Genomic DNA, 16,238 nt, shown 5'->3' on the forward strand with positions numbered 1-16,238 from the left:
AAAGTGACAATAGTTCAAGGTGGGAATAAGGTATCGTGCGATGGAGTAGATATCAATCTTCAACACTAGGTAGAAATTCTAACATGTAATACAAATATTTTTTTAAAGATCTAAATTTTAATTATTTTTAATAAAAGAATATTAAAATTATCAAACTTCTTATTTTTTTTTCATATCTCATACTATCAAGGAGAGGATCCCTACTCCATATGATGATATCACCATTGGTAAAGGAAGGCATAGTAAAGACGATGGTGGAGAGTAAGATTTAAATCTAAAAGATAGTTTCAAAATGATAATAGGGTAAGCAATTCCTTCAACACCCGAACCGATCCTTCATTGCTTGTATATACTTTTTTTCTTTTTAAACACATGGTCAACAAAATTCTTTCTTAGAGTATTGGTTTAAGAAAATTCGGTTTAAACCGCAAAACTAGTAGGATCGAAACAAACTAAAAAATGCAGTTTTGTTTGGTTTCACAATTCGATTCGATTCTTTTTTGGAGGAATTATTTATGATCAGGCCACTTCATGGTTCTAGAGATTCGAGAAATGTTCGAACCGAACCATATATCTTTAAAAGTGACAATAGTTCAAGGTCGGAATAAGATATCGTGCGATGGAGTAGATATCAATCTTCAACACTAGGTAGAAACACTAACACATAATACAAATAATTTTTTAAAGATCTAAATTTCAATTATTTGTAATAAAAGAATATTAAAATTGTCAAACTTTTTTTTTTTCATATCTCATACTATCAAGGAGAAGATCCCTTCTCCATATGATGCTATCAACAATGATAAAGGAAGGCATGTTAAAGACGGTGGTGGAGAGTAAGATTTAAATCTAAAAGATAGTTTCAAAATTATAATAGGGTAAGCAATTCCTTCATTACATGAACTCATCCTTTATTGCTTGTATATACTTTTTTTTCTTAAATCACATGGTCAACAAATGTTTTCTCGGAGTTATGGTTTAAGAAATTCCAGTTTAAACCGCAAAACTAGTAGGATCTAATCTATTAACAATATAATAAAAAAAACTCTCTCATGTCACATGTCACTTCCTCCTTCCCTCATGCCACATGTCACTTTCTCCTTACATTTTATCCTTCATGCCACATGTCACCTCCTCCTCACATATTTTTCTTCCTGCTTTTTATATATTATATATTTTATATGCTAATAATAATTTAATATTAATTAGTGAATGGTTCATGTCGCTTTATCCTTCATGTCACATGTCACCTCCTCCTCACATATTGTTCTTCCCGCTTTTTATATATTATATATTTTATATGCTAATAATAATTTAATATTAATTAGTGATTGGTTCATGTCGCTACCCCACTAAAATTGAGTGTTTACAACATCTATGTTTTGTGTTTTTAAAAAGTAATAGTCATTGAACATTAGATGAAATTGAAATCATTTTTCACATTCAAATTATTTCTTTACATTAATCTATCTATATAATTTAATGTTTACCATTAATCTAAGAATAATTGTACTTTTTCACCTCATCAAAGTTTTTTGACATTTTTCCCACTGAATTTTAATATTACAGTTCAAATTCTTTGAATTTTAATTTTAATATGTTTTATTTTTCTTATGTGCTTAAACATGCAAATACACAAGTAAGATGTATATTCTTAATAATATGAATATATGAGTAATATGTGCGTTTTAACTATGCGAATACATATGTGCTTAAACGTGCAAATACACAAGTAAGATGTATATTCTTAATAATATGAATGTATGAGTAATATGTGCGTTTTAACTATGCGAATACATGGGTAACATGTTTTCTTAGTAATGCGAATATACGGGTAACATGTGTGTTTTTAGCCATGCGAATGCACGGGTCACATGTATTTAATTACTATCATTATATTATTTAATTAAAAGATAACAATGGTATATATACCCGTGCAAGTGCGGGTACACTGCTAGTTGTTAGCAAAAAAAACTTCCTAGATTTAAAAGCACTTGTGAAAAACAAACAAAATTTTTTTTAATTAAAACACATATTTAAGATTTTAATCAAATAAATAACATTTAATTATACAATATTTGAATGCTAAAAATATATTCAAATATTTATACACAATGAACATTAATCTAAAATAAAACATAAGCATTTAAGAGATATGCTAAAAATCCTTATGACTTTATATGATACTTATAAACGTAATCACAAAAAATATGATGCAAAAATGACTCCTTATATTTATAATTTTATATAGAGAATATAGAGGTGAGATATTATCCAATACAATTTGAATTTTATTTATTGAGTTATTTAAGAATCAAATATTTTCTATAATCACCCTTTCAACAAATAAATGCTTATACAAACACATTTATAATTGTTAATATTCTACATATACACTCAAAAATCAATGTTAATATTCCACCTATATGAATGGGAAATATAATGTTTCAATACATGATTTATTGATATTAGAAAGTATATGTATATTATATTTGCATTATGCATATAATTTTTGGAGCAATAATTTAAGATCAGTTCGCTTTATGGTTCCATAGATTCAAAAAATGCTGGAACCGAACCACACATCTTTTAAAAAATCATTATCTCATAAGAGGTAAAAAAAATTAAAGAAATTGTCATAATGGTTACGTCCTTATTTCCATTATTTCAATTTTGTCGATGTTAAATTAGTTTCATTATTTCTTCATTTTCATTTTACTAATCTTATGTTAAATTTCTAATATGACATGATTTAGTTTGTGTTATGCAATAATATATATGAATTGCTCTAAATATTAGTTTATTAGCTAAAATGATAATTAAAATAGACAATTGAAACCTCATGAAATACAATTTGGCTTCTTGTGGGATTTTCCTAAAAAACAAACAAATTGTAAATCCGAAGTAATTGTTCATCATCATCCATATTTTACACATAAATTCGACATTAATATAATAGTTCCTCTATTTGATCTCGTTCCTAACACTATGTTTGGTTGTATGCAAAACAAGAGGAAAGAAAAGATGGGGGAAAAAGTGGTAGAAAAGGTCATTTTTCACCATTTGGTTGCAACACTAAATAGGAAGGAAAGAAAAAATGTGCAAGAGTCCCACAAAAAACTTTTCCTCCTAGTTTGTGAAGAAAATGAAGAAATGAGAGAAAACCATCAAAAATTCCAAATTTGCTCTTCCGCCATTAATGAATTAAAAGAACAATAATCTAGTTGAAAAAAGATACAATGTAGTGAACTTCTTTATTTATATATATTTGTGTGAAATTAGTTGTTTTGAACTTACAAATAAATAATAATTGTGCATGCTCAATAAAAATGGATTGAAAAGAAAAAAGAAATATAATTACTTAAAATTATCAACCAAGTGACAATAGTAAATAAATTAGAAAGATAAAACACAAATGTATGAAAGTAAGATGATTAGAAATATAGAAATGATTGTCAAAGAAATTTATTAGTGAAAAAAATATATAGGATGTTAATGTTTTCTTTGAATTTTATAAACAAAAATTGTTATTGTTACTTAAAAAAATATTAATAAATATTAATAAAAATAAACTATTTACTTATGTAATTTGCAACAATAAAAAATAGTGTTAAAAATTAGACATATTTCATAATTATAGATAGGGAAAAGTATATAAAGTCCCCCTAAATTTTATGTCGTTTACAAGTAGATACTATGAATTATTTTTTCTTCTTAATTACTTCTTAAACTTTATCATTTTATGAAATTAGTTCGTGTATAAATATATTTTTGAATTACTCATAAATAAATAACAAGGAAAGTTTTTGCTAAACACTGGAAAATTTTGAAGTGTCTTACCATTGATGACCTAAAATTTCCTGATGTTCTATTAATCGATCTCTAAGAACATGTGTAAAGCTAATGATTTTCAGATTTCCCCCCTCTGTTGCATATCATTTTGTATTCTTAATATTGGGTACTATTCTAGTGAGCTTAGCATCACTTTGTTCCTCCATTTTTGAAATTTGGAATATAATTTATATTTGACCTTGTGTGGTGTATAGGATGACTCTTTTTGTTGATAAGTTAACTTGAATTGTCACTTTAATTCTTTATTTCTTCAATAAAATTACTCTTATGCGTTGTTTATAAATTATCATTTGTGATGCACATTCAAGTTTATATTGGATGATTTATTTCTTAACGCAACAGACATAGTTTATTGCTAAAATTGTGTTACTTTATTCATTAGATTTTATATTATAATTTTTAATCATCCAGGTAGTTTGCGATAAATATTTTGTTAAATATCAAGTAACATATAGGACTAGAAACATCTATTAAGTTTATGGTTATCTAAACTCAAAATTATAATGTGATTGCTAGATTATTTTGCATGGGTAATTAAGAAAAAAAAATAGTTCATGATATATATTTGCAAAATAAAGTTTAGAGTGTTTTTATAGAGATTTCCCTTATGTATACTAGTGTGTACAGGCACTTTGTGTCTGCCGTTCAATATTGTATGATACTACATATTTAATTTTATATATTTCATTCTTTATAATTAAAATATTTTTGTTGTATTCGGTGGTGAGAAATGTGGTTAATTAATATGATGGTGGTGGTTAATTAGGATAATATGTTTTTTTGTAAAAATTAAATAATATGAAGAGCAAAATAGGAAATGAAAATTACACCATGATGGAAGTTATGTATAAATATTCATTTTCTTTCCTCTCACTTTCTTTTCATTTTCAATCGTAATAAACAATAAAATTATAATTTCATTTTCTATTACTTTTCTTTCCTCTTAATTTTTTTTTCTTCTATTTTCTTTCCTTAATCAAACATAACATAAATCATACAAGACAAAAAACATACCAAACCATTACACCCCTATAGGCTATTTGTGAATTTTGAGCTAGTTGATAGCCCTATTTGTGCCTCACTCAATGGCGGTCGCTGGTTTAAAATTCGTCTGCAAACCCAATCTCCATCTACCTCCCACTCCCTTCCAATGTCTTCGCAAGGTATATATATGTTTATCAGTGAGTTTGGCGCAACAGTTGTTGATCAGTGACCGACAATTCATGTTCAAATAGTCTCTTGGCTCGTACGAATAACGTGATTCTCATCTCACATTTTTTTAATCCACATTCCTTCTTCTTTATCTCATCATCCATTTTTTTCTCACTTTAAGGTTGTTCCAAGATTTGTCGCTACGGTTCAGACTAAACCCTTCGCTAACCAACAATGCAGTACCTCATTTAATGAAGAAGAAGATAAAAAGCCCTCTGCATGGAAGAGATTGAATTCTAAAGAACTTGGAATTCGAAATTCAATGATTGGAATGACTACTAAAAAAGTTCTTAACGGGCTCAAGAAGAGAGGTACATTACACACTTCACATATATCTATTTAATTAAATTAATATTTGTTTCATACTGTTTCATTTATTTGTAAACATGCTTGTATAGTTTGAGTTTTTATTTACTTCCCTATACAACAAGCAATCAAGGCATAATGTTATGTTAGTAGGCATAATTATATTTGATTAAGCAGTGTTTTAAATTACAATTGCGTTCCTGAATTTTTTTTTTTTTTTGCCAATACGACCACATCAGAAACTCCGTGTCACATCGCAATTACAGTGTGATGCGTCACTCACTGCAACTGCAATATTGTGGCTGATTTAGTATAGATAGTTTGCTTCCATTGCTATGTTATTATGTTTTATATGTTTCCCTTTTCCGTTAATTATGTATAAATTGCTTCTTCTTTTTTCTGTATGTGTGGTTAATTATGTTTTGTTTGATTCCTTTGTTCTGAATGTTGTGCTTTTAAAATGCTTGTAAATTGCTTTTACTCTCCTTGTAGGATATGATGTATACCTTGTAGGAAGTTGTGTACGGGATCTCATCCTAAAGCGAACACCAAAGGACTTCGATATTATAACTTCAGCTGAGCTTGAAGAGGTTACCTTTAATTCCTAGTTTTGTTCTATTTATTTTTCAAATTATTTATGAAATGACAGTTTACAGAACAACTCTATAGATAATCACACAATAAGTTAATCAAATAACAGTTAGAAGGGCAACAAGTTTGTTTATATTTCCATTTCATTTTGTATGCATTGTTATGTTGTTCAATCCATGTAGCCAACACCACCTAGCGGGATTAGACTTGGTTGTTTTTGTTGTTTCAATTTGCATAAAACATAATTTATGCAACTAACTTGAAAACTTAAACTTCTATTTTGGGTGTGACATATCTGAATATTAAGATTGCATAATTGAATATTTACTCAATTTGCAGGTGATGAGAACATTTTCATGGTGTGAGATAATTGATAAACGTTTCCCTGTATGTCATGTTCACATGGATGGTACCATTGTTGAGGTTGGTATATTTCTGTTAGGATTGGTTTAAACTTCCTGTAGTGGAATTCTTGTTTGAGTTTTTCCCTATTCGGTGTTGTCTTTCTTTTTATCTCTGCTTGTCAATGATTATTTCACCTCCCTTTCAATTAGGTTTCAACTTTGGATAGTACTAGAAGCAATGTGGATATGGAATTCTCTCATGATATTGAAGCTCCTACTGGCTGTAACAAGAAGGACCATCTTCGTTGGATGAATTGTTTAAAGCGAGACTTCACAATTAACGGGTTTTACACTGGTCCCTTCAATTTTAAAATGTCGAAAATCTTGGGTATTATATCTTTTTTGGTCTGCATGTGGTTGCAAATGTTACTGTGTGACTTCTCTGCTTTATTTAAAATTTGTCATTTACTTTACCTTCTACAGCTCTTGCTGTTAACCATGTTCACGCTCTTCCAGGTTGATGTTTGATCCATATGCAAGAATTGTGTATGATTACATGGGAGGAATAGAAGATATTAGAACAGCCAAAGTGTGCATGTATCTCTTAACAGCTATCATTTCTTATATTCCTTTTGTTAATCAGAAGTTTGTGGCTTTGTAACAATTATACTGTTTGAAACTGTGAATAGGTGCAGACTATAATTCCTGCAGCTACTTCTTTTCAGGAAGACCATGGTGAGTTTCTACTGATCAATTACTTCATCCTGCTTTTCCATCGTTATGAGTTATAGGTCTAGGTTGCGGTAGACAGAAAATAGAGGAAAATAGCTGATTATTGATAGGAAACAACTGATTAGCATTTCCATCCAAAGTTAATGAGGAGGACAAATATCAATACTTACTCAAAATGGAGGGACTTAATACTTAAAATAAATGTAGGGACTAAAATTAGTGCAACCCATAAATGTACAGACTAAAAATATATTTAAGGATGACCCAGTGCATGAGGCTCCCATCTAGTGGGAGTATAGGGATGGCAAATGTATGCAGTTTTGGCCAACCTTACCATTGCGCCGAGGCTCACCCACTATCAAAAACATATTTAAGCCTTTGTAAAATTATGCTTTCCTTTTTTCTTATCTTTTCTCAAATGCTCATTGGTAAAATTGCAAGTCATCTGTAGGATAATTTGAAAACAATGCCTAAATTAATACCATATATTCTGCATATCTAGGTCTGTCTGACTCCATCTTTCCTGCAGCTCACATTCTACGTGCAATTAGAATTGCTGCTTGTTTAGGGTTTAGTATTTCAAAGGAAACATCTCAATTTGTTAAAAGTCAGTCTTCTTCAGTATTAAGACTTGATAAGGTATTTAAAGTGCCCTTCCTCTGCTTTATTATAAATATAGATGAGACTGTCCTGCCTGAGTTGTTTGTCTTTATTTCTTTCAGGTCAGGATCTTGATGGAAATGAATAATATGCTAGCTTACGGTTCTGGTGAAGCTTCTTTGAGGTTATTATGGAAATATGGTCTGCTAGATATACTCCTTCCGTTTCAGGTATATGTTGATTGTGCTTTTAATTTGTAAATATCAATCATGAAATCTATGTTTAATCTTGGCTTGATATTACAGGCTGCTTATTTTGTTCGCCATGGTTTCCCGAGAAGGGACAAAAGAACCAATATGCTTCTGGTAAATCCATACCCCTTTGTGAACTTTACCAAATCTTCCTTATAATAAAAGTTTAGGAGAAATCTCTTTCATTTTCCAAGTAGCGAGTTGGGGGCAAAGAGGTGAGGATTTGTTTTCAGTTTTAGTATGGGTTGTCAAACTTATCTTGGCATTATAATGTTTGTTACTCGGGTATTTTTTTAAAATGCATAACATATTAGCACCATATTTATACAAGGTTTTCAAAATGTGGATAAGCTTGGGTATTTGTTAATGCATAGTAATTTGTTACTTGGGTATTATTTATTTCAAAATGCTTAACATATTAGCACCTTATTTTTTCTTTCTATTGGATCTTCTGGAAATTCCTTGCAGTCTTTCTTCTCCAATTTGGATAAGCTTTTGGCTCCCGACCGTCCATGTCATAGTAGCTTATGGTAAGATATATGCAACAACAAGGCCTTTTCTTCCTTGTTTTACTTTCTTAGCCATATGAGATAAAGTTAATTTGTAATGCTGTGTGGGAATAAATCCATAAGAATAACATCATAATTTGCACCAGATCTGTAGTTAAGCTTTCTTCGATGATCATGCTATCCAGACAGAATATGTTTGAAGACATGAATTAAGAAGTTTATTAGTCATTTCTCTTTTCCTTTTTCAGAGGATATTTCTCACGAAGAACTATTTCCTAATACATTTGTCATCAATTTAAGCCTATACCCTACTTTAGTTTTCTTCTTTTATGAAGCAGATGAAGTGTCATAATGATCCCTTTATAATCTCCTTCAGTTTTTCTTCTTTTATGAAGCAGTTGAAGTTTTATATCTACTTCCTGTTCCAATCTTTTTTTTATTGTTATGTCAATGTGTCTAGAACTAAAACCTAGGAAGGGTCAAGGGGATGAGGACAATGGTTCTTCCATCCAGAAAGGGGAGATTGGGGCCACATAATAGGTCCTAAATGCGTTCGAGCTGAAGATCACATAAACTTGTGTGCCTAGCAACAAGAGCTGTGACTATATCAATGACCATGATTGCCCATGGTAATCTTTTGCCCTAGATGAAGCTATAATCTGAATTAAGAATTGCCCAGGTGAATTGAAGGGCTATGCACTGGTGTCCAGAAAATATCTATATCATTTCTGAACTCTTAAAATTTTCTTACAAAATGATTGGTACTTCAGTAAAGCTTTCTATTGGAGATACTTTTCGACCATTTCTTACAAATCCTTTGGTCACTTTCACAATTTGACTCTCTTAATGACTGAAGTTTTGTTTTCTCTACTCTCTCCAAATGTAAGAATATTTCTGCAGTATTGTTTTGATTCTGTCCAAATTCTCTTAAGTCCAGGTGGAATGCGATATAATTTATTTTAGTGGATATTACTTTGACTTCCCCTAAGGTTTGGCTTAATTACATTGGGCACCTTCTTGTTTAAAAAATGACACCAACCTCCCTTGTGATTTATATTATCATTATTACGCACCTCCCTTGTGATTTATATTATCATTATGACGCACCTCCCCTGAAGGGTGATATTAAAGTTATATTGTCCTCCCGGAGAATGGAGGTGAGTATAATTTATGGAACTGAGGGGTGTTGGATGTAATTAAGCCAAACTCGAGAGGTTGGTGTAATTTACATTGCATTTCATAATCAAATGTACATGTTTAGGACATGGAAAATTGGAAACATTTACAAGATGATTACAAGTTAGGTCAAAAAGCATAACTGATCTATCTTTTCAGGGTTGGTATCCTAGCATTACATAAAACATTGAGTGATCGACCAAGGGATCCCTTGGTGGTTGCTTCATTTAGCCTTGCAGTCCATAATGGTGGAAATTTGTTGGAAGCAGTAAACATAGCAAGGATGATCAACAAACCATATGATGTTACATTTCCTGAATTATTAGATCCTTCAGGCCTAGATGCTGAGTCTTTGGAAGCTGAGATTCTGGATCTTGCAGAGTCTATTAGAGGAACACTGTTGCAAATGACAAATGAGTATTTTGTATCTCAGGCTATGGCTGATTATCCTGAAGCTCCTCATTCAGATCTGGTGAGCATGTTTTTCGGTTTTCCTTAGGACAATGATATCCAGTAGATAGATTGCAGTAGGATACCATACTTAATTAGTCACCTTCCCATTAAAATGGTTACAATTTCTTCCGAACAATGGCGCACATATTCATGTGAAACATGCAAAGAGATAAAAAATGTTTGCAACCGTTGAATTTCTTTGAGCTTAGATAATATTTCACAAGGAAGGTGTCATGTGTAGTACGACAATTTACATTCTAGTTATTTTTTTTTAAATTAATTTGACAACAGTTTCAATTTCTGTGCCTATGTTATGTGTTGATCAAGTGTCATACAGTGAGCGTAAACATAAACATGAATTTCTCTAGTGATGGAGGTGCACAAGAGTACTTTGTGCCACAACCATCTCTTTTTGATAAGTTCTACGGACCGATGCCTGCTGCTTCATCTAGGAGAAAAGAATCATAGATATGCCGGTCATTAGAAGGAAGAACCGCCATAAAAAGATTCCTCGTCTATCATCTGTGTTCCTAATCTCTTTTGCTATTGTTTTTTTAATTATGCAGGTATTCATCCCATTGGGATTATACCTACAAACATGCAGCATTTTTTACTGTGTGAAAGTGTGTGCTGATAAGAAATTTTTGTCAAAGCCGGGCAGAGAAATCGATTACGAGTCCTTAGCTAATGGTAACCTGCAAGAAATACGGCATGTTTTTGCGAGGATCGTATTTGATACAGTATACCCACTTCACCTTGATCAAGACCTGTCATTAAAAGAGCAACTGGAATTAACAGGGAGGCTAGTTTGAAGTTTTTACTAGAAATTATGTGAGAAAAATGATGCTGAAATAGGCTTTCTATCAAGAGGAATAGTCTGATGCAAATTGGAAGCGAAGTGTGGTAAAATGCAAATCCAAACATGCACCAATCCTAGGCTCTAGAGAGGGGTATTCAAGAAATAGCATCAATTTCTTTAACATCAGCCAGTGAGAGCAATGGATACTACTCTATACTCAAGAGTCACATATTTTATCCCAAAGTTTGTACCACTCTATGTACGATTGTTTCTAGTTTGTCTGAAAAGTAAAAAAATAAATTAATATATTAACTTTATACTTTTTGACCAATGTGAATGAAATAGTACATAAAGTGGTATACATCTTGGGATGAAAAATATACTCACATACTCAACCATGCAATGCACCTAACTCAGGCTACATAGCCACTAGACAGAAGAATAGCTTTTTCCCTTTTTATTTGTTTCCAATCAATTTTGAATATAGAAGAAAATATGAGACAGCATTAGATTGTCAGAATTTAAAATTTAGCATTGTACTAGATGGATAAATTTTTTGTGAGATTGATAGCTTTTGGGAAGACTTTTCGTTAGACAACATGAATAGATAATACAAATAAAACGTGGAGTCCTTCATTGAGTTCATTTAGTCATTGAATAAAAAAGCTTAGTTACTCAGAAGGCCTTCTACATAATGGGCTAGGTTTTGGATTGATTATCCTCATAACATAACCACATCTATAATAAACCCAACATTTTAGACTTTACTGATTGTATCTTAAGCGATTCATCTATAAAAGATGGTCAATTAATTATGTTCTAATAGAATGGTTTTGCTCTAGATGCTGTGTGGTTTTAGGGGATAGAACAAAATATTTTAATCAAAGTTCCCTATTTGATCCCAAAATCTTTTTTATCCCAGTTTATACTAGGGATAGAGGTACGGGTAATAGCTATTTGCTACATGTTTTAAAATATGAGACTATTATCCATATCCGTCCATAATCATGTGGACTTTTGTGTGGGTATTTATGGTAATCGCGAGTTTCCTACGTTATCAATGAATTTATAATTTCCTACTTTTGTTATGTTTCGTATGAGATAAAACTTAATTATTTTTGTGCATTTTGATAGACATTTGGCAAAATTGCTAAATCTATTGGAAATTTCTATTTACGTGATTTGTTGTTCTCATTTCCTTAACAAAAGTATGTATTTTTCTTTGTAAGATATGTATTTTTTTACACATGTAATGATATTTGTAAGGTATTTTACCACTAAATTCAATAAAAGATGTAAATAAATTAAAATATATATAAACAAAGTAAAAGGAAAAGATATACATAATATAATAAAAGTTAGAGTAATATACTTTTTATTTTAATTAAATGTAATATATTAATCACATAAATAATGGATACTCATTAACATGGGTACTCAAATATTTATACTTGCTGGTATGTGTTACGAGTATTTTTAAAAATCGATTTATAAAACTTGCAAGTACCCATTTTTTGCCATCCCAAACTTTCCCCAAAAAGTGAGTTTATGAATAGGAGGGAAAGTTGCTGAGGCATTTTTTAAAACTTTCCTCTCCCCTTTTCAACCAAATAAGAGGGAAATGAATGTAGTTTTTCATCTCCTCCTATTTAACCAAATCAAACTATAGATAATAAATTATTTTCAGTAAAAAATTTCCCTTCAATTCTCTCCTTTGTAACAAACACACCAAGTATTTTTTAAGTTTTAACTACTAAGCTTAGCAATGCCATAATATCTTTGTAGTTAAAGATTCAACAGATAGGTTACTAAATAAATTACATACCGATAAATTAAATATACAAATAAATAAATTAATATTGAAAAATAATAAAAGATGTAATAAATACTACTATTTACTACATTTGATAAAGCAAAATGCATGCCTTCATGGTAGGCTATGTTTTAAAGATAAAAAAGAAAGGTGGTGAGTGTTGGTTTGATGAAAAAATAAGTTATTTTCATTTTTTTAATTTTAAAGGCAAAATGAAAACTGGTTGGAATGTACTCCCATAAATTGACCGATGATGTAATTATAGCAGGTTTATACCAACATAACTACACCATTAATATAATTATTATATCATATTATATGAGTTCAAATTAGTGGCGTGTAATCCTGTATGATACAAGTTTTATAAATATGTATCAATTAAGTGGCTAACAAATTGTGTTACCTCAAATAAAATTATCATTTCATAATAAATCCCACATATTTGTCTATGATCATAAATTTATTATATAAATATTATATTATTTATATAATAATTATTTTTATATATTGATTATTACAAATTATATAAATATATAATTAAAATAAAAAACTTATTGGGTATCCATAAATACCCGCTACCCGCATTAGTACCCGTAAATATTGCGGGTTTGGGCACGGGAAAGCACTACCATATATTCAACTTGCATCCATATAGTGTCCAATAAATGATTGCCACGTAAGCTTTGGATAGGCTTTGCTTGTGACATTATTCAGAGCAATGTGCACCACTCTTTCATTTCTCCAATAGCCAAATACTCTATGGTATGGTTTAAATGGACTTCTATAATGAAGTTTTGGTATAAAATGGGGTTAAAAATATTTCTATAATAAGTTTGGGTATAAAACGAATATTTAGATGTTCGATTCTCCTGTGTACAAAAAAATTATTAGGAAAGATTTGGTGATCATTCATTCACAATATTATTGATCAGATTGTATCTATAGTTATATTGAATTCTAACATAAAATGTAGCAAGGAAAGTGGTATGTGAATAGCAAATTTGGGATGATGTTGAATATTTTGTTTGCATATTTTAGAAAAATGTTATACAAATAAGATTAAAAAAAAGTAGATGAAAGATATAAATAAGTGTGTACGAAATCAAATGTTGGATAAAAAGATTTTGTATTTACTTATTCAAAATTTATACTTTTGTTAAATTTAAAAGATAGGGGACATGACTTGGCTTTTCAACAAAGCATGAACTAGTCAACATAAAATGGTAAAAGTTGATTGAGTAATAATATAATCATTTTATAATCTCCGCTTTTCTACTTATTTGTTTAAAATTAGGTAATAAAATGATCCTTTTATAATCTCCTTCAGGTTTCTACTTATGTGTTTAGTGTTTAGAACTCAACTAAAAATGCATACATGTTTACTTATTCAAAATGTATACTTATGTTAACTTGAAAGAAATTTCATATGAGTAGTGGAATATTTATGTATTATTAAAGATTTTTACACAGTCAATACATTATTCATCGATCACCATTTATTTATATTATTTTTTTTAAAGAGTAATTAATGATTATGGATAATTAATTAATAATTTATAAAACCCTTCCACTATTACTACATACATTTTTTACTCTCATCTTTTGGGAACATTTTCACTTACCTATGTTTTCAGCCAGTTAGCAATTGTAGTATCAGCTTGCCTTGGCCATATTAGACACTTTTATGAGTTTTATCCTTTTAAGTCCATAAACCAAGCCAATCTATATCTTTCAGCCTTCTCTGTTTTCTCTGCACCTTATCTGAGCTCCAATCACCAATGGCTTCTATTTCAGCCACTTCTCTTATGTTCAAATCATGTGTGAAGCTATCTAGTACTACCAGCCAGGTTAAAAAGCTCTCTTTCTTAAATAAAATAGAAGCATGCTACTACTCATTTAATTTATTTATTTATCTCTCTAGTACTATACTAACTTTCATGTTTGAAATTTGTAGTTATGTAATATTTTAGGTACAATATACTCCATAGTTAGATTGTAAAAATGAGCTAGTGCAATATAATATATAGTCCATAGTTTGGTATTATCTAATACATTTTTAGTAAAATTACATATAAATTACAACTTATGAGATACAAAGTAACATATATTATGGTATAGAAGATGTGTCTTTCAATACTTCAAATAATTTCAAAATTCTTATATTTTGAACCATTCAATATAACTTGTACCCCTATCCTTGGGTCCTAGATCCGCCATTGCGAGTAAAAGTTTATTTGGAATTTGGGTGTTTAAAATGTGCAGGCTTCTTACGGAATTTCAAGTTTGAGGACAATTTCTATAGGATGGACCAAGAGGAGCTCTCCTTCTTTGAGAACCACTGGATTCCGCATTTCTTGTGCAGTGAGTTTGATTTCCTGCTAAACAGTTTGTACCCTCAAAATCTTCATGTAGCAAAAAATAACATCCATGTTGGTACATTGAAAATTTGTAACATTCCAGGCACAACCTGAGACATTGGAGAAAGTTGTGGAGATTGTGAAAAAACAACTTGCCCTGCCTGCTGAAACTGAGGTTACCCCAGAAACCAAGTTCACAGCACTTGGTGCTGATTCCCTTGACACAGTAAGATTCAAATTCTCTGCTACCCTTGCTAATTTTAAGCTTTTGGTTAAGAGGGTAAATTCGGCGCAACAACAAGTTGCTACTTATTGATATGAGGTCACGAGTTCAAATCTTAAGATTAGGCATTACTTAGGAAAACTCTAATATTTTAAGAGTTTGTAAGTAACAATGCTGTAGACTCCGCTGTCACATAATATACAACAACAACAACCAATTTTTTATTCTACTAGCTGAGGTCAACTACATGAATCGAAATATATCGATCATTATGAATGAGGGATAACTATGTTGTCCCATAATGTGTCACTATTTGTATTCCATAAGAAAATAAATTTTAAAATGATTGATTTATGATTGTGGCAGGTGGAAATAGTAATGAATTTGGAAGAAGAGTTTGGCATAAATGTTGAGGATGAGAACTCTGAGAACATAACAACAGTTCAAGAAGCAGCTGAGTTAATTGAGAAACTGATTCAAAAGAATGGTGAAGCTAAGAAGTGAACTAAATGTTAAGCCAAACAAGGGAATATGTATTTTATGGAGTTAATCATTTAGCCAGAGGTTACTTGTATTCGTTTTGTGCTTATCAATGTTTTTTAGAGAGCAGATTAAACTTTTTTTAGAAGTGTTTGGAATATTGTGAAGCATCCAATTTAGTCATTTGGAAATTATATCTACGGATTAATTTCATGAAAGAGTATATCACATTTGTTTCTCATCCTATGTAGTATGCATCTAGAATGCCGCGGATTATTCAATAACTAAAAAATATTTTACTCTAATATTTTCCATCGCAACATTCTATTTAAAAGAAAAATCTTTAAGAATTTTAGGGTTTTTATGGAGATCAAAGTACCTAAATATTTTCAATAAAATTATATAATTATATTAGTGTTCATTTTTCATTGTTAATTACATTTTTAAAAAAATTAAAAAATATTCATTGGTCACAAAATAACTGAAAAATATTTTACTCTAATTTCTTCCATTGCTACATTCTATTTAAAAATATATATG

General features: G+C 30.3%; 2 protein-coding genes and 1 long non-coding RNA gene across 5 annotated transcripts; 2 read left to right on the forward strand and 1 right to left on the reverse strand.

The window, feature by feature from the left end:
* On the forward strand, positions 4,905–11,084 carry LOC109328701 (poly(A) polymerase I-like). 2 transcript variants are annotated; one of them, XM_019562285.1, is made up of 13 exons: positions 4,905–5,015; positions 5,186–5,375; positions 5,863–5,960; positions 6,301–6,384; positions 6,516–6,649; positions 6,822–6,894; positions 6,995–7,040; positions 7,540–7,676; positions 7,760–7,867; positions 7,943–8,002; positions 8,357–8,418; positions 9,733–10,045; positions 10,593–11,084. In XM_019562285.1, exons 1-13 carry the CDS (start codon positions 4,938–4,940, stop codon positions 10,836–10,838), a joined length of 1,629 nt encoding a protein of 542 aa, XP_019417830.1. In that variant the 5' UTR covers positions 4,905–4,937; the 3' UTR covers positions 10,839–11,084. The 2 variants fall into 2 exon arrangements, with proteins under 2 accessions (XP_019417830.1, XP_019417831.1); XM_019562286.1 differs by having other exon boundaries at positions 7,567–7,676; positions 10,593–11,083.
* On the reverse strand, positions 8,775–9,826 carry LOC109328702. Its single transcript, XR_002105468.1, has 2 exons — positions 9,505–9,826; positions 8,775–9,470 (listed from the first exon to the last, which is right to left on the reverse strand). It is a non-coding gene; the product is annotated as an uncharacterized LOC109328702 (long non-coding RNA).
* Positions 14,325–15,916, forward strand: LOC109327459 (acyl carrier protein 4, chloroplastic-like). Of its 2 annotated transcripts, XM_019560613.1 has the most exons (5): positions 14,325–14,485; positions 14,901–14,999; positions 15,099–15,221; positions 15,585–15,765; positions 15,797–15,916. In XM_019560613.1, the coding sequence occupies exons 1-4, from the start codon at positions 14,417–14,419 to the stop codon at positions 15,720–15,722; spliced, it is 429 nt and encodes a 142-aa protein (XP_019416158.1). In that variant the 5' UTR covers positions 14,325–14,416; the 3' UTR covers positions 15,723–15,765; positions 15,797–15,916. The 2 variants fall into 2 exon arrangements, with proteins under 2 accessions (XP_019416158.1, XP_019416157.1); XM_019560612.1 differs by having other exon boundaries at positions 14,326–14,485; positions 15,585–15,848.

Source organism: Lupinus angustifolius, chromosome LG15 (assembly GCF_001865875.1).
Source record: "Lupinus angustifolius cultivar Tanjil chromosome LG15, LupAngTanjil_v1.0, whole genome shotgun sequence".
In the NCBI taxonomy this organism is placed as follows: domain Eukaryota; kingdom Viridiplantae; phylum Streptophyta; class Magnoliopsida; order Fabales; family Fabaceae; genus Lupinus; species Lupinus angustifolius.